Source organism: Tauraco erythrolophus, chromosome 18 (genome assembly GCF_009769465.1).
Source record: "Tauraco erythrolophus isolate bTauEry1 chromosome 18, bTauEry1.pri, whole genome shotgun sequence".
Taxonomy (NCBI): domain Eukaryota; kingdom Metazoa; phylum Chordata; class Aves; order Musophagiformes; family Musophagidae; genus Tauraco; species Tauraco erythrolophus.
The window spans coordinates 17,811,343-17,839,341 of NC_141482.1; the positions used below are offsets into that span (position 1 = coordinate 17,811,343).

Below are 27,999 nucleotides of genomic sequence, written 5' to 3' on the forward strand. Positions count from 1 at the left end.
CGGGGCGGGCCCGCAGCGCAAGGAAGCAGAGGCGCAGCAGCCACGGGAGCGCTACTGGTTATTATTGGAACTCGTACAAAACGCGTGCGGCGCAGGGCCGGCTGCGCGCGCCCCCCGCCCCGCCGGGAACGGGCGCGGTAGGGCGGCGCGCGCGCGAACAGCTGCGCCCGCCGCGGGGTCCGTGCGAGCAGCGATAGTGCCCAGTGCCCGCCGCCCGCCCGGGCTGCCCGCAGCGGCCCGGGCAGCTCAGTCCCCGTCAGCCGTAGTGGTACACGAAGTCGTAGCTGCTCGGCTCCTTGGGGATGGGCGGCGGCGCTTCGGGAATCTGGATGTTCTCCAAGTCCAGGAGTCTCAGCTTCATTTCCATGCTCAGCAATGTGTCCAGGTCACTTTTAGTCAGCTCACTGGACATGTCCTTGCCCAAGAGAGCATTGAGCCCATCAATCCAGATACAGTACTGTAGGAAAAAAAGGGTAATTCACAACTCCAGACATAAATGATAGGTTATGTTGAATCTTTCCATCCATGCAACAGTTACAGATACTCCTATACAGCTCCAAAATAGGAAGCGTGGGAGGCAGTTAACCTATAAGAAAAAAAAACACCAACCCCAAAACAGTGCCCATAGAGATTTCCAATGGAGTTAGAAACCTAGAGGTAGGCATGACCCCCATAGCTCTAGGAGAGGGCCGAGGGTTTCTATTGTAGCATAACAACAAAAAACAAAGCTATTTTAAGCATCAGTGTCTTATAGAATGGGGAAAAGGGAATAACTGAAAAAAGAAACTAGCAGTCTAGACAAGGAGAAATTAGTATAGAAATATTTTTTTTTTTTTAAAAGATTCACACTAAACATGAGCAACTTTTTCTAAGAATGAACCTGGTGGGAGAAATCCCACTCACGCCTTTAATGAGAAGCAACTGGTCCTTCTTAATCTCTGAAGTTAATTGCTTTATATTCTACTGCTTAACCATCGTGTTTCTTACCTCATATTTATTAGGTGCAATGAAGTTCAAGGTCTCATCAGGATCGTATAATATCGAGAAGGCCAATTCTAACACTTCCTGAATGGAAAAGAATCTTTCACTCATTGACTTAAAAAAAACATCACAGCACCTGCCTGCTAGCCCAACAAGAGAAGCTGCCTTGTTGCAGCTCAGTGCGCTTTCCCGTATCAGTATTCTAAGCAACTCTGAATAGCCTATAGCACAATCAGACTATGCTCACAGCACCCAGCAATCACACGAGTACTAGGAAAAGGCCCAGATATGGGATGGGTTTTGTAAATAATACACCTGCAGTGTGGAAGACCGTTTGCTCCTGTTGTTTGCTTTCAGAGTCTTCAACTCTACAGCACTGGATATTAATTACAGGCAAAAAGGGAGCAATTACCTTGTTCTGTTTCAGTGCACTTTTCTCCTTCATGTGCGGACAATCCTTCCCTGTTACGATGGCTTTGATGTCTGCCACTGGAACTAACAGTGAAAAAGTGAAATTCACAAACAAGAAATCCTAACCATGGAAGATAGAACTTTGTTTTGCCTTTGCAACTGAGCATTGTTCCTGTTCTTTTAGCTCATTACTACAGCTTTCCAAAACACATTACCAGTAACACATCCCTACAGTTGGCTGTTATAAGAAATATCGAGTGATTCCAAGACTCAGAAGATTCAGGCAAGGACCAAAAGTTGATTGCATCTCAGTCAGGGCTTCAGCCACAGCTCTTTTTCTCTCATCTAGGATGGTACTCCTAACAGCTTTTAGATGGCAGAGCACACAACATTGCACAGTGTGCTCAGAGCAGTAATTGGGACTTACTTTTTCCTGCAGAGATTCAAAGGTCACTTCCCCTGGGCATTATCTTCCAGATCTCCATAGTGTAGTACCTTGTGATTCAGAGCCAGGCGACAATACCAAAATCTTTCTGGAACACACATCAAGTAGAGTAAGCTGAGCAAGATCATTCACTTCCAGCCACTACACCAAATCTCTCTACTCCCCCAATTCCTGGGCTGTATACTTAGAAATTCATGTCTGTTCCATCCCAAACTACTGGCTGGAATAGACAGTTCAGGTAATCAGCTTTCCTTTCTGGCAACACACCTGCTGACAGATGAATCCATTAAATGTTATTTGCCTACAGTTCTTCACATGAAAAAACACAGTAGATGCTGTCACCTTACCTTGTCTTCTGCGATTTCCAATTTTTCGAAAGCTACTTCCCTCACAAAGTCTGTTCAGGCGCTGTTGCTTTATCAACTCCAAGATCTCAGGTTGGATTTTCTCTCTCAGCTCCCTGGCAATCAAATATGGAAGAGTAAACAGAAAATGCAGAAAAGAGCAAGCACAAAGGGCAATTGGTTTTGTTAGGCACTTACACAATAGGTGGTGACTGGAAGTCATCTTGGCTCATTCTCTCAGACTGGCGTAGTCGCAGAATCTCAGAATAGCTCAGGCTGCGCAGTTTGCTCTTGAACTGGTCCAAGGAGTTTGGTTTAGAGGGCAGAGCCCGTGTGATCTGTTCCCTCACAACCTGCATAACCTAAAGAGGTTGGGCAGGGAGAAAAGTAAGTCACATTCTTGCTGCTTAAGGGCAGCAGAGAGCCAGGGCACAGCTCAGTCACAGCAAAGAACTGACTGAGAATAACCAGGGCCAGGCATGTCAACATACTAGTGACTTCGAAGAACAAAGAACAACCTCAGGTCATACCAAATACAAGTTGGACCATCCTCCCTTACAGCCCGCATCAGTGCCCTGTCATACCTTCTGTGCCCTACTCTTTAACCAAGTGCACAAGCTGAGTGAACATGTGCTGTTCTGCAAAAGATTCTACAAAAATACCTCTTCTCCACTCTGACCTTATTAAAATCTTCTGCTGTTGCCCTCATTTCTTTCCAGGTCTTGTTCAACAGCTGTATGCAGATGGCAAACAGCTCCTCAAATGCACGGTCATGGGTGAAAAACATGGGGTGATAGTCATTCCGGCCTTCATTGGCTTCATGAAGAAACAGAAACCACAGCCATGTGAGCACATTGCACAAGAGCTACTAAGAGTAACTAAAATCCGCTGCAGTGACAGAAACCTGGTGGTGTACGATACTACTAACTCAGAGATTGAGACAGTTCAATGCTTCATCTCCTCATAGACAGTACATATTGGGAATGGCAACTGTCCCCACGCTTCACCATGCAAGCCTCTGACTCATGTGCCCTTTTCATACTAGTCCCCCCAAATGACTGCTTGCAGTTGTATCCCACTCTCCTCTGCAAGAATTTCTTATAGTGGTTAATTGTCTCAGAATGCTGTTTTGAGACTGTCAGAGCTACTAAAGTTTTCTCAAGTTCATGGTGGTTTCTGGACTGTTTTTTTAATACAGCACCTTGCTGAAGCTTCAGGAAATTGAAGCCTTTCACTTGTATTAGTTTTTCAGAAGAACCAGAGTGCACACAAGATTTCTTACTTTACTTTGATACTGGTACTGGCACTGGGACACTGACAGTGCAACTCCAAGCTCCCCTGTCCTCATATGGCAGAAATGTGATCGAGGTACAAACGCCTGTGAATATTGGTCAGCCTGTAAGCTACTTCCAGAAGCATCAGCCCAGCAACTTGGAAAACTGGAGTAATAAATGGTACTTACGGAGTTCCCCAACTTGCAGGATCTCACAAAGCATCCTGGTAAGCTCAATGGCACTGCGCCCAAAGGGACACTCATGCTTATCTTCTCGACTACTGTTCTCCAAAACAATCTGCAAGAAGAGGATGCAACACACACTAGGAAAAGCTGCTGAAGTGTTGGTATCTGCAAAAAAACAGCAGCTTCGCTTACCCTGATATAGGTGTCCTGATGAAATTTGGCCAAGTAGAGCATGTTGTCCAATGCCAGCATCCCTGGAGGAGTCTGAGTAAAATCCATGGCTGGATTGATGTGATTCTGTGAGAAGAGCGTGTAGAAGGAACCCAAACAAATTAGCTCAAAGAAATTGTGTGAGAAGCTTTTCTGAATGAATTTTACAACTGCCTGTCCATCAAGCACTCCCTCACATCTATCCAAGAGGTAACTTTGGAAACCTGCTGACAACACTATCCAAGCTTTCTAGAAGAGAGGCTGATTCCAAGTTCTTCATAGAATAGGTGTGTATGATAAGTAAATATCTCCAGAGAACATGCCTAATGAGCCCTTGCATTTAACTAATCAGCAAGTTCATAACAATCTTCCCTAGGAGTCTGAATGTAGCTGAATTTCTAAAACACAGATACAGAAGTATGGTAAAGCAAACAGCTATTTCTGTTCCTTATTTCCCCACAACTCTCACAGAGATCGCTTAGATTGCCTTTACAAGCTTCACAGCGAGCACTCTCTCTAGATGCATACAGTGAATCCCAGCATCTTGTAGTCCTTGGTGTACATGGCTTTGCGTTTTTCTGTTCCACTGCCAGGGATGGTGTTACTGTCAGACTCTGCATCAAATGCAATTCTTCTCAACTCAAATATGATGTCTCTCTGCGCCTGAAGGACAGAAGGCAGGGAAATGGTAACATGATCAATCACTAGGGCAGTATTTTCACATAATGCATAGTCCCACCTCTCTCTCCAGAGCTTACACAGTGAATACAGAGAGATGTCAAAGGTCATTAACATTATGTAAGAGGCAATCAATTTCAAAACGGCAAGTTTCAGTATATTGGGTAAAGCAAAATATTTGTTTGCATTTTTGTTTGCCCAGAGAAGTTGTGGATGCCCCATCCCTGGAAGTGTTCAAGGCCAGGTTGGATGAGGCTTTGGACAACCTGGTGTAGTGGAGGATTTCTCTGACCATGGCAGGGGGGTTGGAACTAGATGATTTTTAAGGTCCCTTCCAACTCTAACCATTCTATGATTTTCCTTTAACTGCCCCAAGTTTAATAGTTAAAGGCAATTTCTAGGCATTCATTTAATGCTAAGGCATTTCTCCCTCCAGACTACAATGCATGTAGGAACTAAGTAACAGGCACCTTAAAAATGCCCAGCTTCCTTGTATGCTGCAAGGAAATGGATAAAAGGACGTGCCCTCTACAGAGGTGGAGACAACTCAGTTTGACAGCTCGCATCACACTGGTCAAGAAAGGAATATATGGCTTCCAGTGATCCCTTACATCTCGAGAAGTCCCATAGCATACAGCAGGATAGTCCCTCAAGGACTACAAAGTGAGGGGTGGTTTTGAAACTTTATGCACCATCTACTGCAAGTTCTATGGAGCTAAGGAGCTCAGGAATAAGGTCTCTTGTACATCCTCTTCTATCAGATCTTACTCAGCTCTAATAGTGACCTGATCATTAGGATCCATCTTGGTCATCATCCTCTCTTCCAGGAGATTAAAGGTCAGGACCTGTAGCACGTACAGCTGATGCGCCATTTCTGTTTTAATCGGGCGGTTTCCTCTGATCACATGCTGCAAAATAAAGGATAGGGTAGAAATGAATACAAATAAAACCTGAGGTATTAGCTGTAGGCATATGCCAGGCTGCATGTACATCTCTATACATGAAGATTCGGCTGTTAAACCTCTATATTCCATCAGAAGCATAATGATAATGCTCTATAACAGCAGAAAGAAGCATCCTGATAACTCTGTTTTGAACAAGTGGCTCCAATTTAATCTTTGAAAGAGTCAGTTTTCTGGAAGTGCCCTAAAGGCAGTGGAATTTACACACTGCACAAGTGAAACCTCTACTGAAAGAACGTTAGGAACCACCCTGTCATTTGAGACATACTTACATTCAGGATTATAGACCTCAGGTGCTTCTGGGCAAATGCATTAGCCATTTCCTGTTGTGGAATTTAGAGATGAAATAACATGAGTGAAATATAAACAAAAAGCCCACATTGTGCAGAAAGGAAAGAAAGAAGGAAGCCTATGAATTGGAGATAGCACTGGCACACAACACAGTGCTTTTACTATAGACTGTCAATTTAGCATGGCATCTCACCACAAAGCAAGCATCAAGTTGGGATGCAAGGGTCATCTTTACCATGGCACAACTCCTGGATGGCTCCCCTATAAAACATCATTAATGTGGAGAAAGGCACTAAGATAGTAAAGAACAGAAGAAAATTTATCTTAACATTGGACATCAGGAGATATGGCAGCAGGGAGCCTACTGTGGGTTGCCCAGAAAAGTCTGTCATTTACAAAAGGTTCCTTCAATTAGCATTTCACAACTTTCTATACCTAGGTATGCACACAGATAACCAGGGCTAGAGGATGTAGTTTTCAGGTCTCCTCCCTCTCAAAAACTCTGCCTCTGAAATTTACATTTCCTTTGTCTTGGTTCCTAAAGAGATGTTTACAAGTCAGTTTAAGGACAATTTGCAGAAGCACTTCAGTTTACAAAAATAAAAGGTAAATAATTTCCAGGCTTAAAGGAAAGCTTCTAGTTTCCCTCTTTACTGCATGGCTTCCTTCCCCAGATGAGGAGGGTTTCCCAACCATCAAGTCATGATGACAAACAGTCACAGCAGATGCAAGTATATGCTGCAAACCTTCAGTTCCAGCACCAATTACACATGCACCTGCAAAAATCTAACCTGTGCTTTCCTTGTAAATTGTGAAGATGCACTTTTCAAAATAACAGTGATCTCATTACACCTGTTAGGAGAGTGGCACAAGTGCTCATATCAAGATGGAATATTATCAGAAGTTTGCTATTAAAAGCAAAATCTTTGAGTAAGAAAAATCTGTTGGACAATACATCATCTGGAAAAAGTCCAAAAGAACTGCCAGTCTGAGATCTCTTCATGTTCCTATGCAGTGCAGATTGAGAATTGGAAGCAGATGTGCAGTCTTAGACAATTGAACTCAATCAGCTGTACATTCTGAGCAATTCAAGACTGTTCCATCTGCTCATATCAACCCTGCTCTTGACAGGCTTTATAAGGACTCTAGTAAAACGTGTATATTAGCCTCATTCCAAGTCCCTATTATCACTTTTGCTCCGTACAGAAACCTCCTAAAACAAGAAAGTGATATGCTGGCTGGTAGCCAAGCCATAATGGCTGCAAGTTCAGCAGCGCTCATGTTACAACCAAAATGAGTCAGTACTTGGTAGAAGATATCTAAGAAGCATCTAGATGAAGTAGGAAGTGGTTTCAGAGATAACACACTGCCCTCTGAGTAATTTTTTTTTAACTGTGATTCATGAGATGCAGTACTGAGACTAGAAAAAGGCCTGCTGTTAGGATTTGTTCATGCCCGCAATATAAAGAATCCTTACTCTGAAGGAATTAGTTTGTACATGGGATGAAGTAACAGGTGACTGAAGCAGATAAACAGTGGGAAAGACAAAGACAATTAAACAATTCTAAATAGCATAGTAAGAAGCATGAGCACACACACACAGCCTAACCACTGCTAAGGGATCTATGTTCTGCTGAGAGTCCAACAATGCCCGCTTTGCTGCTTGATGGGGTCATAGAATCACAGAATCATTTATGTTGGAAGAGACATCTTGATCCCTGGTTCAAGCAACATCAGACAGAGCAGGTTGCGCAGGACTGTGTCCAGTCAGGTTTTTAGTGTCTCCACTGATGGAGACTCCACAATCTCTGGGTAACCTGTTTCAGTGTTTGAGCACCCTCATGTTATTATTTGTGTGTGTGTGTGTGTGTGTGTGTGTGTTCAGGTGGAATTTCCTGGGTTTAAGCTATGCCCATTGCCTCTTGTCCTGTCAGCAGGCACTATTAAGAAGAGTCAGGCTCCCTCTTCTTTATTCCCTTCCATCAGATAAGACCCCCCTGAGCCTTCTCTTCTCAAGGCTGAGCAATCCCAAATCTCTCAGTCTCTATTCATATGAAAGATTTGAGTCCCTTAATCATCTTCATGGCCCTTTGTGGTCATGTGGATTGTGTTGGGGAAGGGGTTGGTGGGGGGGAGGAGGGAAGAAAAGAAGTGAAAGATCCCTTGAAATTTTGTTTGCTATGAAGTTTAATATCTTGGCCAAATTACCAACAGAAGAATATGTTCTTCCTTATTTTCATGTGTTAAGCCTATCCATTAATTTTAGAAATTATGTAACATTTACTGAGACCATAGTTTCCCCTCTGAAGGCATTACATCCTTGCCAAAAGTGGATCATTCTCTGTGCCACTCAGAAAATCTAAAAAACGTACCAGAATCTCAAGATACAGAAGGTTCCAAATCAACCTATTAACAAGAGTGGTGATTCCTGGAGATAGCACAGGGCAAAAAACATTCCTACAGTACAATTCCCAAAAGGCACAGATTAGGCAGAATGTATGCTCTAGCCCCAGTCAGCACAAAGTTTTGTGACTGCTCTTCATAGACAAACAGCTCTATCTTTAGAAGAACACAGCTGGATATGAAACTGTCACTAACACAAGCGAGATTTGAGGTATAAACTCAGGCTGTAGGAAGTTTAAGGAGATCCAGACTGCTAAAGAACTGGTTCCAGTTTTAAAATCGGTTCACTTGGTCAGTCTTGTAGTATCAGTTTCCTTTTACGATCATCTTTATTGTCCTGTGTGCAAAATAAGTCATTCAAAATTTCTCCTGCTACTATTTCTCTTCCCCTTTGCAAGCTGAGTACTCCCGCCCTTCTCCCTAGGCTCATCCACTATCTGAAGCCCGGATGCATCATTTCTGAGATACAAGGAGGCATCACTGGAGAAAAGCTAACATGCCTACAGTTCTGCATGACCAGCCCCCAGGCTTGAGTTACTTACAGTGATGGGCAGGTCTAGTGGGTTAAGCAGCTTGTCCTGCTGGCAGAAAGCAAAAAAAGGCACAAAGAGAAGCAGACAGGATTTAGCTCAGAGTCCAGAAATAAGGCACAAACAGGGCGCTAGAGGAGAAAGGCTTAACACAGCAAAGCTACACAATACAGACACATATGCACATCTTGTATGTAGCTAAGATTTTTGGGGTTTCCTCAGAGCAGGACAGATGTTTCACTTCTCACATTTTCCAGTGGGAATATTCCCCTATGACTTAAGAAAGGTCCCTTTTCTGGGGGAAGGGGAGGTGGTGTGGTTTTTAAGTAAGTACATACAATGCTGAAGACTCTACTCAGCCTACCTCTCCTATATGGAATTAACTTTCTTAAAAAAAAAAATAAAAAAATATATATTTCCATGCTGTATATAGGGTTACTTTCTGTCTCTCAAGGCCTTTCAGATTCCTTTCTGAGCATCTCCTAAACATAGATGTGCTGCTCCAGAATACATTATTAATGGGATGGTACATTTTTTCCTATGTTGCTACACAAACAGCTACATAAATTATTGGCAAGGTTTGAGGTTTGCCTTGCCCAGACATTATGATTTCTGAGGCATGAAGTAAACAGCCAGCCAGTAACTGTTATTCAGGTTTAAAGTCAAAAAGCAAGAACAAACCTGTCTCTTGTCCTCAGGTGCCTTCAGGAAGAGGGCATTGATCAGAGCAATGGCATATGTCTGAATCTCTTGGTTTGAGCTGCAGAAACAAAAATGGGAGGATCATAAGAGAACACACAGTACAGAACATTACAGCTTGCTGCTTTGCTTGCACTGTAAGAACATTTACTACAGCTATCTTGGATTTCAATGGACAAGCAGGATTCAGGTAATCTACTTTCATGCCATCCAACTCTTCGTAAGGTCTGCAAAAAGCTAACAGAAATTGCTGACTGATAGCTCCATTATTCAGAAAATAGTGCAGATTGCAGCCCAGCAGAGCTCGGAGTTCAGCAGCACCACAGTTTGTTTCCAATGCTGAAACTATCTCTGCAAAGTCTAGTTATACTGCAGTCTGTTATATGGATACAGCTAGAAATATATATGGAGCAAGTAATTTTTCTCCCCTATGTCAATGGAAGCCACCAAATGTAAATGGAACTCAGGAGGAAGCATGCCTCTCTTTATGGCATTGCCTTCCAACCTCCATAGTTTGGCCCAACTGACACGTCTTTTTCTTATTTTCACTGAAGAGCCTCTTCAGGTAAAGGGTGCTTAGTCCCTTCCTAGATCATGCACAGTGTGTGGTTTCACTTGCGATGTTTTGAATAAGCTTCCAAATGCCAATCACACTCTTTTCCACCTCCATCTTGATGCTCTAGCAAATCCAGTTTTGTTTCTTGCGATACTATTACTCTTGCAAGGCTTCTGCCAAACTTCAAGCTCTCCTGATTAACAGAAGTCCAGCATATCAACTAAATCAATTTGTGTGTGTATACTTTAAAAAAAAATTTAATATATTTTTTAATATATATATAAAAATTTAAACTTTTATAAAACATCTAAAGCTAAAACATCTTTTAGCTTAAATAGCTATTTTCCCCACTTTGGTATTTATCCCTGGCATATCTGTGGATAACAACCATATTCTCTCTTCTATTGCTCCCTTCCAAATCTTCTTCATCTTGGTCAATCTGCCATACTTCAAACATGCAAACGTTCATGCATCGTCCTGGGTTTTCATCCTCCAAGCTTGGCAGGCCTCTCAAGTCTGTCATTTCACCTCTTCTACCCCCCTTTTTGGGTTTTGCCGCTCTTTTCACTACACTGCTGGCCTTTTGACACAGCAAAACTATTTTAAAATTAATTTATCCTCTTCTAACTCATGTCTTTTAGACTTGGACCTGTTCTTCCAGAATCTATCCTCTGTTAAAGATTGTTCCCTCCTGATAGTCTTGCCAAACACCAGCAAATTCTGACTCAGTCTCCAGCCTTCCTTTCTACAATATTCCCTGGACGGATACTTCCTTCAGCAATCTTCTATGTTCTGGAAGCACTTAAGCATATGAGTGTATGTCTTGAACAAAGATGTTTTGCTAAAACAACTGTACAAGTGTGTTCAGTGTTAGGACCAAACCTGTGTTTTACTAAAGTAGAAATTACAAAGCTGAAAGAACATATACTCTTTGCAGAACAAAGATGCTGCAGCGTTCATGAGAACTTGTTTAGCTTTTCTGTTAGAGTTCAAATGTGTAAGCACTCTAAGCACAGACATTGATGCCATACATTGTTCGCACTATAATTCTGTTAAACTACTGTTCATTGATTAAGGAATATTAATCATATTCACAAATGGTGCTTTTACACATTTTCAGAATTAAAAAGCTTGAAAAAACAAAAAAAACCAACTACTACTTAAAGCTCTAACAAATGTATGCTACTTTTTTTTGTGGAAGAGTAGAACTGACCTAGACAAACAGCCTTAAAAGCCAGATATTAATTTGTCAGTTTGTTTGGAAAGAGAGCAAGGGGATGTGGGGAAAAAAAGCAAGAAAACCCATTGTTTTCTTACTTAATATGCAGGACAAAAACCAGAAGATGATGAACTCTTAGATTCCAGTGGACACAATTTAAAGAGGGGTGAAGGTGACAGATGACTTGATGCGGAAGCTTTGGGAAGTTGTTTCAGTAAAATGCAGGTTTGTTCCTAACACTGAACACACTTGTGCAGTTGTTAAAGCAAAATATCTTTGTTCAAGACTTATACTCATGTGCTTAAGTCCTTCCACACACAGAACGTACTTTTCCAGGATCTTATTTTTTTCAAAAATCTGTTAGAAATCCTAAAGTTCAAGTAAGATGTCATATCAGTAATACTTAAAAAATAGCATCTCTAAGTGTTTTAAATGTAAAAGGATATATTTTCAAATTAACAGATATTAATAAAATTTATTTAAATCACACCACTGTTGGGTGGACACTCACACTTGCAGATGAGAAATGAGCTGCCCCACGGTGATCTCTTCTGCTATCTTCTGGTACAGAGTCTGACTGTTTAGCACCATGCTTTCTAGAATGGCTAGGGATCGTTGGAGGATGGAGACGTCTACCATAGGCTGACTCACATACCCTGCAATCTAAAAACAGATGACCCAGCAGGTCAACAGATGCCCATTCAGGAAACCTTATGATGAGTGAGACAGGCTAAGGGAGACAGAGCTCAGAAAGCTGGATGCACTGTGCTCTCAATGAGTACTCAGCTTCTCAGAGTCATCTTGCTGTTCCTGGAAGCTGCATTAAAGCAGAAAAAGAAATAACATGCACTTGCCCCCTTTACCTAAACTCACCTGTTTGATGAAGGTTATTGAGACCATGTCCCAAGAGACAATACCATGGTCCATGAGCTCCAAGAAGGCAGTCAGGGTGAAAGCCAACATCTCACTGTAACTGAGAAAACGAAGAACGCAGTTACAAGAGATCTGGTAGCAAGAAAAAAGCTTGTTCAAGCTAAATAAGCTGGATAAGAGAAAAATGTCACCACCTTCTAATAAAACAGGCTACAGTTTGGCAGCTGGGGGAGCAATAAAGTAGTTGCATTCATGAAGATAATTTTATTGTTTTGTGGAATCGTATTTTATTTTTTCCTGATTACAAGCACAAATTAAAACTAGCAATGATAAGTCCCTAGTCCTGCCACTAGAGACTCACAAACACCTGGATCAATACCTCGCTAATCAAAGGAATAACAGGAGAAACAGCAATGCAGTATTTAATCCTGAGCAGTGCAAAGTATCACTACTCAAATTCCACACTTGCATGTGAAGGCAAAAAAACCCAGCCCAACAAACCCCAGAATATTCAGTACAATGACCATCAATTTAAAAAAAGACAACTTGAAAAGGGGAAAGATTTTTAAGCTGATTAACTGAAAATTTAAACCACCTGCAAATGCTAGGTTTTTCAAATGTTGTCAGATTTGAGCTCCAGAGCAAATTCATATCACAAAACATGCAAAAGCATTTGGAAATTATAACCCCTCCACACACACAAAAAAAACCTAAACAAACATGCTTTAACATCAGAGAAAAACAAAGAAAAATGAATTGTCATTCTGTAACTATTGGGACCTGGCTTGAAACAAACCAAAAGCACAGCATGAATTGTGGAAAATTTAATACATAACCACAACACAGAAAGGTAAAAAAGACTGAGGGAAAGATTGCAAAACATGCTGAAAACATATTAGTTGCTAATATATAAGAAAACAGAAGACCTATGAGCATTACAACAATAAGTCATCAAGACTTTAAAAGTATTTTCAATGAAATAGAACAACTACAGCAGAAAAGCCAAGTGAGTTATTTGCATCAGAGTTCACCGTGATTGCGATTGGGGAAGCTTCCAGATCAGAGTTTGTTTTTTTCCAGGTTTTTTGTTTGCTTTTAAGAGAAGAAGGAGAGTCTTCAAATCTGTCATTTGAACATCACTAGAAGACATTCTGGAACAAGCCATTAATATGAAAAACAGATCTCCAGGACCAGATAATATCCACTAAAGAATTCCAAAGGAACCACGATAAAACAAAACATTGCCGAACTACTTATTGTGCTCTGCAGAAAGTGGCAAATGTAATGCCAATTTTTAGAGAGAACTCAGGCAGGCATCTGAAGGACATATCAGGCATTTAGGTATTTGTAACCAGAAAGATAGGTGGAATCTACAGTAAAAGAATAACACCACTAGAAGAAACAGAAATATTTAACAGGGAAGAATTGCTATGTCTTTTGTAGAGGGAAGTTACATTTCACACCTGTATGTGTATTGGGTTTACAAGGCAAGGTTTTGGTAGCAAGGGGCTGCAGAGACTGGGGCTGCTCCTGCCAGATACAGCCAGTCCCAGACACCTCTGTGACAAACCCACCACTGGCCAAAGCTGAGCCTGTCAGCCAAGCTGGTGGCTCTTCTGTGTAAGCATATTTAAGAAAGGGTAAAAAAACTGCTGCATGGCAGCTGCGAGAGAGGAGTGAAAAAAAATGTGGGAGAAACAACCTTGCAGACATCGAGGTCAGTGAGAAGGGGGAGGAGGTGCTCCAGCTGCTGGAGCAGAGATTCCCCTGCAGCTTGCGGAGAGACCACAGTGAAGCAGGTTGTCCCCTGCTGCCCACGGACCACCACGATGCAGCAGATATTCACACTGCAGCCTGTGGAGGACCTCACACTGCAGCAGGTGGAGATGCACTGAAGGAAGCTGCCACCCGCGGAGGGGCCATGCTGGAAGCAGGTTCCTGGCAGGAGCTGCAGCCTGTCGAGAAGAGTCCATGCAGGAGCAGGTTTCCTGGCAGGAACTGTGGCCCACAGGGGACCCACACTGGAGCAGTCTGCTCCTGATGGACTGTATCTTGTGGGGGACTCACACTGAAGCAGTTTGTGAAGAACTGTATCCCACGGGAGGGACCTCACACTGGAGCAGGGGACAAGTGTGATGAGGAAGGAGCAGCAGAGACAAAGTGTTATGGACTGACTGCAATCCCCATTCCTCATCTTCCTGTGCAGCTCCATGGGGAGAGGAGGCAGAAGAGTGGGGAATGAAGGAGTAAAGGTGAGCCTGGAAAGAAGGGGGTGGAGGGAAGGTGGTTTTACTTTTGTCTTTGTTCCCCACCATCCTACTCTATTTTTGATTGGGAAAAAAATAATTTTTCCCAAGTCAAGTCTGTTTTACCCAACTCATGAGCTTTTTCATCTCGTTTTCTTCCCCTGTCTTGTTGAGGAGGGTGAGTGAGAGTGGCTTGGTGGGCAGCTGGCAGCCAGCTGAGGTTAACCCACCATGATACTGAAGGTCTCTGAACCAATCAGTAAGTCAGAATGAGAACAGTTAAGTACAACTCCTGGACTTTGAAGGAGATTTTATGAGATGCTTCACTACAGCATCTTAAAAAACTCAAAACACTCAGCTGCTAAAGGGTTAAAAAAAGATCAGAGTTACAGATCAGAGTTACTTTCTTGCATTAGTAACTGACTGAAAGACAAGAAACAAAAGGGTAGAAATTAAATGGTCAGGCTTTAAAAATGATGAAAAGTTACAAATTTCCCCACAACAGCACAGCAGCACTGGAAAGAGCTTAAGAGCTAGGGGAAGCATGGAAAGATTGATTAGCACTCTGGAATGGCTGCCATAGTTACAGTGTTAATGGACTAAGACTGCAGCTTAGAAAAGGCATCACTAACGGTTGATATGAGAGAGAGATCTAGATGGTTATGAATGGTATTGAGAAATTGTAAATTCCTCTGTCTTCTCTTAAAATATGTAGAGGGAACCAAATGAACGTTAGGTTACGTGTTTAAAATAAAGGAAGTATTCTTTTCTTATAGGAAAAGTAACTGTGGAACTTCATTTCCACACAGTGCTGTAGATGTCAAAAGAATAAATGGATTAAAAAATGAAGAAGAAAAATCTATGGAAGAAACACCCAAAGGTTCTTAAAACAAAAGAGATACAATTTCTGCTCAAGACACCCGTAAGTTGGAAAACTATTGGAGACTGAAGACTGATACTTTCCCTGCTATACGTTCTTTAGCCTTTTCCATTCCCCAACATAAACAGACCTTTGGCCTTCATAGCAAGGTCTTCTTATGATGCAGGTCAAAAAGTACTGACCATGTATACAAGAGCCCGCAACATGCTTGCTGCTGACTGGCACATACATGCCACCAGTTCTACAGGAATGTTCTTGTGTGCAACTGCATGTGTGTTTTTCATAGGAGAACTTCTCCCTTAGACTGAAGATGAATAACTGCTCAAGTAGATTATGACCACAAGAAAGGTAATAAAAGTCACTTCAATTATCAAAGTGACCTTTCAATGCAAGTTTCACACACCATAAACATCTCCTCTTCTGCCTCATGAGGTTTAGCAAATGACGAGAAAGACTTTGTCTCAACCTATACACAGGCATTTGCTATGAGGTTAGTTGCTTAACGCCACTCCAGCAAGCAAAATTAGCCCTTTATTTGAGGCTCTGTTTCAGAGTCCTGGAGTACAGGAAACTTACTGTGACAGAAGTTTGGTCCCGCTCTCCACAAGCCGTGTCAGCACTGTTATCCCTTCCATGTTGATGAACTCTGTGGCAAAGGTCACATCTGCTGAAAGTTTAGCTAGTTCCTTCATGGCATCCAGTCGGGCTTCCATACTGTGTGACTGGATCCTCTCCATCAGCTGGCGAGCTGCCCTAGACTGGGAGGAAAGAGGGATGATGCCCGTTACAGACTAGTCCCCTGCAGACTAAGATCTACAAGCATCAGCATTCTGTCACAAGTCCACGAATGGGCAGAGAGAGCTCAGTAAGGGTAGAGAGTTATCAGCAATGACAGGATACGTACCAGCAGTCAGTAAGTCTAAGACAGACTAAAAAAAGGCTGACTCGGCAACAACTACAGCCAAAGAAGAGGCAAGTAAAATGCTATTTTACATGCCAAATGGTTGTTTTTCTTCTTGGTGAGAGGAGCGGAGAGGGATATAGAAATATGGAGTGAGACTATTAAAGAAATATGATATTAAAAAAAATCTCTCGGATTCAAAGAGAAGCACAAGCTCATTTTGTGTATCCACATGACATTCTGTAAGATTTCTCAGACATAAATCAATTATATCCTCTCAACTACCTCTTTCCAAAATAACTGCTTCCTGTTCTACTCACTCTCAGCTATATGCCACCATGATGCTTGCACAAAAAAGGTTTAAGAATGTCAATAAAAAGGAAGCTGCAGCAAGTCTGCAAAAGGCAACTGTTGAGGTCACAATAGCAAGAATTCACTAGGAACAACCCTCTCTGCATCAAATTTGTCTTTTATTTTAATTTCTGCACTCAGTCACCAGTACTGTTGCTTTCCAACTGATAATACTAACTGCACTCATATCGAGAATGTGTCTGTCAGGTGCTTTACAACATGCTAATCTAGAAGATGCAATAAAAATGTAGACTGGATTTATTTACAGAAAGTCCTATAAAAGGACAGAGAATCCAAAGGAAAGATACACACCACGACCAGGAGGGAAAACAGGAGCGTGCACCTCATAGTGCAGAATGGCCCACAACAAAGTTAAGCCCCCTACTATTTAGGGAGAAGGAGAAAGAAAAGTTGAGAGGAAAGAAACAGCTTGTCATATGAGGACAGCTACTGAGAAACAGAATGTGAGGAAGCATTTACCGGGGAGACTGCCAGCTGTAGGATAGTTCCATTCTTGATGTCACAGCGAGTCTGAAAGAAAACATTAGACTTTAAACTGCAGAAAAGCGGGGGGAAAAGAATGCCACTGGATCTACGGTGCACGTTTGTATGCACAAGTAAAGGGGTTCCTATACCACATAATCCTAGTGATGGTATGGAATTGAGTCACTGGGTCCTCGCACTTATGGGCGTGCAAAGGGAGAAGTGCAAGGCTCCTCGGTTGAATGACAGCATTCGAGTCTGAGCATTTTTGATAGCAGAGATGCTGCCCCTCAAGGATTAGCAACCATATTGTTTCATGACACTAGTCCAAGGCATTCTACACTCTTGCCCAGGACATCAGCAAATTGCCACCTCTCACACTGACCTGCTCTGTGATGTACAGCTGAGGACCATCAGCATACCGCAAGGTGTAGTATTCAGGGTTTGGCAACGACCACCTGGCAGAGGAAGTAGAAGGATACATAAGTTTCTTCCTCTTCTTTCTTCTGGCTCTCAATTTGGAACAGGAGCTTGATCACAAGGAGGGTGGAAAAGACCTTTCAAGCAAAGCTTTAGCGTAGGAAATTAGGTCTCCCAAAGAGGAGAGAAAACACCTTTGGGATGGGACTTCAGCCTACTCTAAATCAAGCTCTGTGGAATGTCTGAAGAAGCCTCCACTTCAGGAACAGCAAGATGGGCCAATCTTCAGAGACACTGATCCTAGAGGTATACATATACACACACTCGGAATTAAAATAAAGATGCAAAGCCCCTGTTTTCCAGGAGATCTTTTTCTTCCTGATTTAAACCCTGACCTGTTCCATGGCCAAAACTTGCAGTAGGCAGGATGGATCACGCTAGCAGCACACAGACAAGCAGCAGAGACTTTCCACAGTACCGCAGCAAGATTTGTCAGAGAGACAGACTTTCCCCGCAAAGGTTCCCAAAGAGCTACTCACCCATCACAGACCTCCTTGATGATGGATGCAAGAGGCCTTTTCTAGAACAGAAAGAGAGAGTCCTCAGTAGCCATGTTCCTCTCAACCAGAAAGGAATACTGCTGATTTCTATGCTTCCCACATTCCAGTATCAAGGTTGTGGTGCTTTTCCTCCCCCATCTGGTTACCACATCTCACCTGATCTATTTCCAGCAGCTGGGCATTGGCACCTGGCCACTCAACAGCTACTTTCACAATGTCTGAAGGTGGTGGCATTGCTCCAGACTCCTCTAGGTGACTTTACAACAGCATACACCCCCACACCTGTTAAAAGAAAGGATAGTGAGCCGCTGTCTGAAAACTATTTCAATTGTTACATTGCATCTAATACCAAGCTTCAAAACAGTCCATAAGACCAGCCTTACAGTTTGCTGGGCCTGCTAGGGACAAAACATCCAGTGTACTAGAGATCAAGGCCTCATACTAAAACAGCACATAGTGAAATTGTATGCTCAGCCTTATCAGCTAAGGAATATTTCTGAGAGCTTGTTGGGGTACTCACACAAGAAGGAGAGTCATTCTGATCAGCAAAGCCCCATCTGCCACTCACTGTCTGTACTGCCAGGTCAGTTAGCTCCCTCAGATCAGATACTGTCTGTACATGAGAGAGGGAACATACTGTCCAGGTAGTCTTCCTCCCATGGGCTGGTGTTTACTGACGCTCCATTCATATTTCTTAGATACTTTTATCCACTCGAGATAGCCAAACAGGCTCCTAGGCAGAGCAGCAGCAGCTAGCTTTATCCCATTCCCTTCCTATAACATCATAAATCCAAAACATGAATATCCATCACAGAAGAAAAGTTAACTCAGCATTTGCTTGGGCGGTCTACCTTTCACTCCTTTATCTGCCTTAGTGCATAAGCTTGTGTTCATGGTTTGGTCCCACACTGTTGTTAGACTGTTAGGTTTGTGCTTCATCTGGTAGTAAGAGGCTGTAAAAAAATGTCCTCTTCTGGGTGGAAGGAGTAGCCCTGCTCTCTCCCACAAAGCCATTGGGAGAAAGTCACATGGGAGAGAGACAACTCTTCCCATCAGCAGTTCTCAGGAACAAAGGCTTCAAACTGCCAAAAATGCGAACTGACCAGACATGGAAGTAGTCCTGTCCTTAACGACTCCTCCTGAGACTTAATTTCCACCATACCCTGAATTAAATAGTAAACATCCGAAGAACAATTTCCCAGCTCCTATTTCTCCTATCGGTGCAACCCAATCCTTCCCCAGAACAAAGATGAACTGTGCTGAGCACAGACATTGTTTCATTATTAACATACTTTCCCAACTTCCTTGATCAACCGAGAAAGAGATGTTAAGACAGGCTAGGACCTGCAGGGAAACCAGCAGCCTTTGGAATTTTCCTGATGCAAGGCAAGTAAAGAAGAGAGAACTTTCCATGGATGAGCAAAGACCAAGCAGCTGCCTAGGAAATTGGTCTACACACCTGTCCTAGAAAAGGGAACTTCTATTAAATTAGCTGAGTCTACCACAAAAGGCATGTATGCCAGGCCTGTATAAGATGGTGATTTAGTGTCGCGGACTGCCTGTGTCTTCTTCCGATGGGTCGCAACCAACCGACTGTTGCGACCACAAGGTATTCTACAATCAGAAGGCTCTTCTAAACTCACTGCTACCTTAATCCAACAGAGAGCTCCAATTCACGCTCTCCCGAGGGCTCCTACCTCTCCAAACTCCAGGAGGGAAATGCCCCACTCCCTCTTGGGAGTGCCCCACCTTTAAACTTCCCATAGGTCACGTGGTCTCCGGCCAACCAACGTGACTCAGCACCTGTCTTGATGAGGCACAGGTGCTTCTCATGTAGCAGCCGGGAAACTTCCCCGACAATTCCCCCTTTTCTTTAAAAAAAAAAAAAATTGCCTCGCAGCCTTTAGGGGTTTCCAACGTTTCAGTTCCATTTTCCGTCGCCGTTTGTTAAACACCTTGGGACCGGGTCATGGGGAAGTCGTTCTCATATTTTTTTATCATACCACGTTGGCGGTGGATATATCCATTGTTCTGACGACGATGGATACATCCACCCTGGCTGCTCTGGCTGCTTTAGCATTCCCTCTGCGGTCTTTTCCGGACTGTTCTGCGGCTGTTGCAGCGTTCCCGCAAAGGGCTTGCCTGGGCCATAAGACGTCTGTACACGCTTTCTCTTTCTGCTGTTTCCCGGCCGGCCGTTTGATTTGCAGTTTTTGGCGAGATGACCTATTCTCCCACAAATATAACATCTTTGTTTAGTTAGAGCAGTGGCCAATGTGGTCATCTCGCTTTCTACGGGCCCAACTTTGGCACATGCAATCACCATTTCTTCTAGAGAGGGGTCCCCCGGCAATACTTCAATGACTCTCCGACAATCAGGGTTGGCATTGTCCTTTGCCAGCTGTTTTGTCAACAGTGCCCGTAGTCTACTGTCAAATATCTGCTTTTCTATTGCCCCCTGCAATCTCTCAACGAACCGTAGAAAAGGTTCGTTGGCCCCCTGTTTAATTGTTGAATATTTTGCTTTAGGCTCAGCCATTTCTGCTGTACGTAATAGTGCCTGCATCCCTATTTGTTTAACCTGTTCGAGGATCTGGGGATGCCATTGAGCCTGTATTGCCGGGTTACTAAATACTTGACCCGTTCCCATCAATACATCGGTACCTATAGCATAGCATGGGTCGCTTTGGGGTAATTGGATATTCTGTAATGCCTGCTGGTCGGCCAATTGTCTCCAAACATTTGTGAAAACGGAGCGCTGCACCGGTTGGAACATGACCTGGGCTAGATGTTGAAAATCGTACGGCACCAAAATTTCTAAGTTTAATAATCGTAATAGTTGTGTTACTGCCGGTGAGTTTGGTCCGTATCGCGCTACCGCTTTCTGCATGTCCTGGATCACTTTCCATGACCAGCCCAAATGTTTATTGGGCTGGTTGGCACCCGGGAGGGCCAGTTCTACGGGAAACGCACTCGGCTCTCCTTCCATTTTCATTACCGATAGTTTTTTATTACTAACTGGTAACCCCAAAGCTTGTATCAAGTTCCAGTCCCCGGCCTCTATTGCCTCTTTCTTAACTTCGTTCCAGAAAAGTACTGGATCACGATGGGCTGTCATGGCAGGCGGGGTAATTTCTGTTATTTCTAACTGTGGAGCGGGGGATAAGCATGTCTCTAGAGGGGCCGGCGGGGCGGATTTTGGCGACTTTTTCATTGGTGGAGAAACCGGTGGAAACTTTCCAGCTGAACTGTCGCTTGCTTTAGGGGTTTCTCCTGAAATTTCTTTCACTGCAGGGGGGGTCATGGCCTGCTGCAACATGTTCACTACGGTTGCTAACTGCTGGGATATACCTTGCAGCATTGTCATGGCCTGTCGTACTAATAACGGCTGCATTGCTCGTACTTGTGCCATGTATGTCGCCGGATATGAATTTGCCAGGGGTGGGGTTATTAAATCAAACGGCGGAGCTGTAGGCTCGATACCTCCTGAGGAGGAAGGGGGGGTTGCTGGGGCAAAGGGTGGGGGACGCTCCAGTATCTCCTGGAGGGTGGGGCAAAGTTCCTGCATAGTCCCCGCCACTTTGTTGACCTCTGTGAACAGTGAGGACACGTCTAGTTCATTGTCCACACTGTTTCCCTCAGACAGTTCGTTGCCCCCTTCGTATCCTTCGCTTGCGGATACATAATCTGTAAATTCCTCTTCCTCCTCTTCCTCCTCTTCTGCTGACCCCTTTTGAATTATATTATCTAGGGCCTCCCATGTACGCAGAAGGTCGGTCCGGCCTCTTTGATTAACCACGGCTTCATAGAGCAACTTATCCCCCAGCTTTTTCCAAAGTTCTAGGTTAAAGGTGCAGGTAAGGTTGAATAGATCTTCGTGCCCCGCTGCCCAGTTAAGTAAACTATATAGGTCTTCATTACCTATGTTGAGCCCCGCAGCCATCCCTGCAGATTTGAGAAAGGTGAAGGTCTGATTCTCCTTGACAAAATTCTGGCCCATTTCAGCTCCCAGCAGCTCACCTTGTTTCAGGCGTCTAGGTTGAAACAGATCAATTCACAGCTCTCCTGCTGCTCTCGAGCTTCACTGGGTTTTATCTCCACCGCAGCTCACCCTGCGGTCCAGGCAGTTCGCGTTTCGACGAATCACGTCGGGGTCACCAGATGTCGCGGACTGCCTGTGTCTTCTTCCGATGGGTCGCAACCAACCGACTGTTGCGACCACAAGGTATTCTACAATCAGAAGGCTCTTCTAAACTCACTGCTACCTTAATCCAACAGAGAGCTCCAATTCACGCTCTCCCGAGGGCTCCTACCTCTCCAAACTCCAGGAGGGAAATGCCCCACTCCCTCTTGGGAGTGCCCCACCTTTAAACTTCCCATAGGTCACGTGGTCTCCGGCCAACCAACGTGACTCAGCACCTGTCTTGATGAGGCACAGGTGCTTCTCATGTAGCAGCCGGGAAACTTCCCCGACAATTTAGAGACCCACTGATGATCTCAATTAATGAAGCTCATATGCCTTTCTTCCCTCACAGAGATTGGTATCACAGCATGGAAAGATATGAAAACTCAGGCGTGCTAACGCTTCTGTGTTTGTACACATAGACCACTCTATCAGGCCTCTGTGACATTATTCCAATCCCACTTGAGGCAGCTCCCTCACCTAGGAAAACAGAATGCCATGATCTCCTGCTGCAGCCTTCTGAGATAGTCACTACATTATCATCACTCCTGCCTGCTGGAATTGAGGATGAGGGGTGTAAGTTTAGCATTTCTTTCATAGCACCTCCTGGAAATGCTCAGCATTAGCATTGCAGCTAGCCTTGCCCTTGAGTCTCCACCGGATCACAGATCCTTGCTTTACAATGAAGGCACTTGCTGGAGAGAGAAATCGGCCATTCCCCTATTAAACCAGGCATTGCTTACCATGAGAAACCCTTCTGAAGCGGCCTTGCTCAATTTGCTCTATTCTCAGCATGTGTGTGGTCTTTGCAGCTCCTGCAGGAGTCCAGGAAGCCTGAACTCCAAGGCTCTCTGGGGCTTCAGCCGATCCAAAAGAGAGACTGGTATTGCACGTGCACAGGAACACCATCCTCCTCTGGCATTCTCTTTCCTTTTTAGCATTAATCCCAAGAGTGGCTCACGTTTTCTTAAAACCCATAAAATGACTGTAAGACTAAATACATCTCATGCGGAAACATGCCAGTCGAGTTGGGTTCAGCTTTGCCAGTTTCTTAAGTAACATCTCCAGCCTTTCAGATAAGCAGCACAGCATTGGCTCAGACTAACGTATCAAGAAAGAGCTGGCCTCGGAAAAGCAACAGATGCAGTGCATCAGTCAGGTTGAGCAGGTCTCAGGGGTGATGACAGGAATCATATAAATGCTTTTCTATTACACAAAATTGCAAATTAGAGTCAAGCAGTTACACAAACAACACCTGATATTTTACTTCCTAATCCTGGAGGGAAGACAACCAAGCCATCTCCTGCTCCAAGATTTGCTCTGGATAAAAATTTTACCACTCTCCTCTTGATAACAAACAGGAAAGCCTGTCCTTCAGAGAAGGTGCATCAGGTAAAACACTCCAGCTTGGACAAGACGAAGACTGTTCATCTGAGAGCTTAATTAAATTCCCAGCCTGCGCAGCCCACAGAGCTAGGCTAATTCACAAACAGAAAGCACTGAGTGTACCATGTCCTATGGAAACACTGTCTCCAAACCCCAGGAGCACATGTTAACGTACCTCCCTTTCCTCACAAATTTTGATTACCAGTGTTCTATTCTTTCACTCCCAGACAGAAACATACAATTTACTCTTTGCTAAGAGACACATGTTAACTTCCAGCAAATATGTTCTCAAGGTCTCCAACCCTAAGCACATATGCAGCTGCTGGTGCTATTTTCATACCGATTACAACCAGTAAATTGGACTCCACTCCTTTCTTCTACACTCATGCAGAAGCAGCTGGTCTTCTTTTATCCAAAGTAAACTAGAAATTCAGGCAATAAAGCATAAGGAACCCAGGACCAGAATAGCACCTTGCCTCATTGTCTAAGCAGAGCAAAGCAATTAGGAATCTGCATAAAGAAAGGAATGCTTTGAACCCAGATATATTTAGAAGACTGCAGCCCTCTATATAGCACTTATTATTGGGGTTAGTATCCTCAGCAAGCCTACCCATACTAGTGATCCTCAGCTTGTTCACAAGTCAATGCCCAACACCCGATATTTCTGAAGACAGTAAAAGTTGGCCAAGCATGCCACACTGCAAGTCAGAAGAGTCCCTCCTAATTCTAAAAATATGACTTTCTGTAACATCCAAGCACAGTGTAATAAATAGATGAGGCAGAACCAAGAAAGCCTGCTGAACCAATGTACTCCGTAGCATCAGCCATAAGACGCTTACTCCATCCTTCTGTCTTGCAATGGAATAGATGAACCTAATAAAACTATGAATCAGTCTTCCTCACTTTGTTTTCCTGAATTACACACACAAACAAACAAACAGATAAATAAATAAAATAATTTAGACTTTCAAAGGCTTTTGCAGCAATAGCTCAAAACAGGGATAACTCAACAATTAAATCTTTAAGTACACTATGGCAATTACTAGTATACAAGCAGTAGCACAGCTCTGGACATATTCCCCAAAGTGCCCAATTTACATGACACCCCTAGATGTTCAGGATATACAGGTTTTCATCTATTAAGTCTACAAGCACCCAAACGGTATGTGATTTCCACTCACTGCTCTCCATTCAGCAACTAAAGCCTATGATGGCCTAAACCTGAAAGCCTGGGAAATCTTAAGTCATATGGCATAAGCACGTGTCGTCTCCAATAATCAGACTGGCTTGCAATAACTGTACAGATAGTTACTTCTCCCACGAGTAAACCAACTCATGACTAGAAAAAAATCTAAATCCATTCAGTGTTCAAAGCACAACAAATACACTGCAAAGAGGCAAGGCTCAAAGATCACTTCTTCAGTATAAAGAATTTGCAACTTTTAACTAAAATACTCATGAGTAATTATCATCTAATTACCACTTCTCCCTTCAGCCTCTTGGAGTACATTCATAGTCTTTTATTCATACTGCAATTGACATTGCAAGTTGCCACTCAGAGTACAAGGAAATACAGCACTTTATATGCCATAACAAAGATGCCCAGATTACTATAGGTAGAAGCCTGTACAAATCTCTAACTTGTCATCATCCTTGCAAAGAACACGCATCCTTCAGGGAGAAGAAGTGCACGTTAAAACAAAACCATTGATATTATGGGAAATTCTGCAGAAATCAGAATCGTTTGGGTTGGAAAACACCCTTAAGATCATCGAGTCCAATCATAAACCTAACACTGCCAAGTTCACCACTAAACAATGTCCCTACATGCCACATAAATGCCTCCTGTTTCGTCAAAAAAATTACTGCAGAGGTTGACCATAGGCAATGCACTCTACCTGCAGCTCCCTTTGTATCCTCGCCACTGAAAACAGTAACCAAACAAGCTGTATTACACTACCTTCATATCTCAAAAAAAGCTTTCAGCTGCATACAAATTCAGAAAGTATGATACATTAGACTATTTCTGCCCCAAACTTCTTCCATAAATGAGCACCTACTCATGACTGGAAACCATGCTCCCTGTTCTAATCAGTATTCAAGGCACAGCAAATATGCAGTGAAAGAAACAGAGCCTAAGGACTGTTTCATTGCACAGCAACACCATGGAACAGATTCCACATGAGCCTACTGAAGAGGAGATTCAAACTTGAAAATGAATTGGCTAAGCAGAACCCAAAGGAATTAAAAATTAAAAAAGGTAGATAACTCTTCAGACAGTCTGGGTCAAACAACCCTTTGAAGGATCTACACAGATCAGTGGCTCAGCAGAAGCAGCTTTCCAGAAGGGGACAATGAAGACTGGACTACAAATACAAAGGGTACTTCAGGTCAGCCTCTTAACACGAGGTTGTCTGTCAAAAGCGTTCTTTGAAAAGACTTCACTGTATGTCTGCAGACAAGAGAGATGACAGATGTTAAATTTTACAGTGGGTATTTTATAGTATATCAGTAATATATCTGATAATATGACTGTTAGGAAGCTCTTGGGAAGAAGCACAGACTGCAATTTTGCATAATTGCGATTATCAGTCTCTCACAGCACATTCTTCTCAACAACAGCACACAGGCAATTCTCACAGTTTTATACAAGAAGCAGCAGCCAAGCTGAAATCTGTCAAAGATGAATTAACTCTGCTTCTGCAGAGTGAGTGCCTTTATACACCGAAGTGGTGTAGGGGTAGCTGCAAGGCAAGAAAAAAAATCAGCAGAGCTGCTAATAACACTATTCAAGAGACTTCTGAGAAGCTGCAAGCTAAAACAACTAGAGTATTTTAAAGAGAATTTCCCTATTCACAAACTCAATCTCCTTTTCATTACAGATAGAGAAAAAAGTGTGCTGCACACTGAATGAAAATGAGGAGGATGAAAGAACATTCCATTAGAAAAAAAAAAGCTGCCTGGTAGAATCACCCAGTCCACAAACAAATAGCTGCAGCTTCTGAAATCTGTAGATGTGACAAAATATCCTAGTCAGTTCTCAGCGAGTCCCCACATGGTGGTACCAATAAGCCAAACAAAAGGTTGAGGTGACATTAGCAGAGTAACTGACTGGACAAGCGTGCAGAGAAGACAGCTTCCTCAAACAGGCAGCATAAGAGGGTAGCAAGCAGCAGAGTCCAACCTGAGGGCTACCGTAGTTTCAGATGTTATCTCATATAACACGCAAAGAGAGACATACTTCACTAGAGAAAACAAAGAACCAGGTGGTTCAGATCCACCATCTCTGGAATCCTACGTTCCTCCAAAGGTCTTCCATGAGCTCACTTCGGCTGTACAACACTAAGCCTATGGGCTCGTAAGTAAAACACTTAGCCCTACACTGGGCTCTTATCCTGCACATTCCAACACGGCTGAGCAAAAACCATCTCTTAGCAAAGACAGAAACTGATAGCAACAGGCAAAAAGAGAGAACTGGGTTTTTTTTTTTATTATTTTTAATCAGTCAAGTGATCTGAAAGGAGACAGCCAGTGTGCAACTCCCGATGCTTAGGCCAAACCACTCGGTAAGGTGACCGCCAGTTTCCCTGACGAGGCGCTATCGTTCACCCCTCGGGTCCACTCGGCTCCCGAGGGAGCGGCGACCCGCGCCCCTCTGGGACAGCTTCCCGGCGCGCTCGCGGCTACTCCCCGCTCTCCGCCAGGGCCCCGCGCGCCCCGAGACCTGCAGCTCCGGCGGCTCAGGGCGCAGAGCGGCCCCGCGGCAGCGGCCGTAGGCCAGAGCCTCACGGCAGCGCGGGCCGCTAGCGGGAAGGGCCGCGGGCGCCGCGCCGCAGCGGGCCCACGAAGGCGGCACCGGCGACTGGACCCGCCGGACTCGAGGCCAGCGTCGCGCCGCCTGGCCCCCCGCGGGCCCCCCGCGGCTCCCGCTCCCACCCGCCGCCCTGCGCTCACCCAGCCCCGCCGCGGCCGCTCCGCGCTCCGGCAGCTCCGCCAAGGCGCTGTTGGCTACTGGCGCCGTCAGCTGTCACTCAGCCGCCTCGCCGCCGATTGGCTGCGACGCGCACGTCACACGCCCGCAGCGCGCTGCCATGGAGACCGCGGGCGGCCGGCCGCGCCCTGGCGCGGCGCGCAGTGAACCTGCTGGGGCAGCGGCACGCGCTCCCGCCGTTGCTCCCGTCACCCCTCGTGCGTGGCAGGCAGCGCGCTCCCGGACCCCTCTCCGCAGCCTCGATGAACTGCGTTAACCGAGTCCCCCTGTCCCTGCGCCCCGCCGCTCCTTCGGGCCGCCACGGGAGGGCTCACGTCAGTTCCCCGTGCCAAGGGTGCCCGCCGCCAGGACCGGCCGGGACCGGGTCTCCGCCGCTCATGCAGAGCAGCCTTCCCGGCAGCTCTGCCGACCGCCGCGCCCGCGGAGCTGGCGGGAAACGCTGGAGCAGCTACCCGCCCCCTCAGGCGGCACGCACCGCCCCGGCGCCGGAAATGCGTCCATCGCGCGCCGGAAGGAGCGGTGCGCGGCGCTGGCGGG

At 44.4% G+C, this 27,999-nt stretch overlaps 1 protein-coding gene across 1 annotated transcript; it reads right to left on the reverse strand.

The window, feature by feature from the left end:
- Positions 1-245: 245 nt before the first annotated feature.
- On the reverse strand, positions 246-27,450 carry ELMO2 (engulfment and cell motility 2). The gene is given in 22 exon segments (XM_086622782.1): positions 246-457; positions 988-1,065; positions 1,394-1,476; positions 1,816-1,857; positions 1,860-1,925; positions 2,185-2,297; positions 2,380-2,543; positions 2,861-2,997; positions 3,644-3,752; positions 3,833-3,937; positions 4,379-4,513; positions 5,314-5,436; positions 5,763-5,813; positions 9,396-9,474; positions 11,700-11,851; positions 12,062-12,161; positions 15,764-15,945; positions 16,920-16,970; positions 17,308-17,380; positions 17,882-17,922; positions 18,059-18,184; positions 27,426-27,450. Coding segments are annotated over 21 exon segments (2,163 nt in total). The 5' UTR covers positions 18,137-18,184; positions 27,426-27,450; the 3' UTR covers positions 246-256.
- Positions 27,451-27,999: the final 549 nt, after the last annotated feature.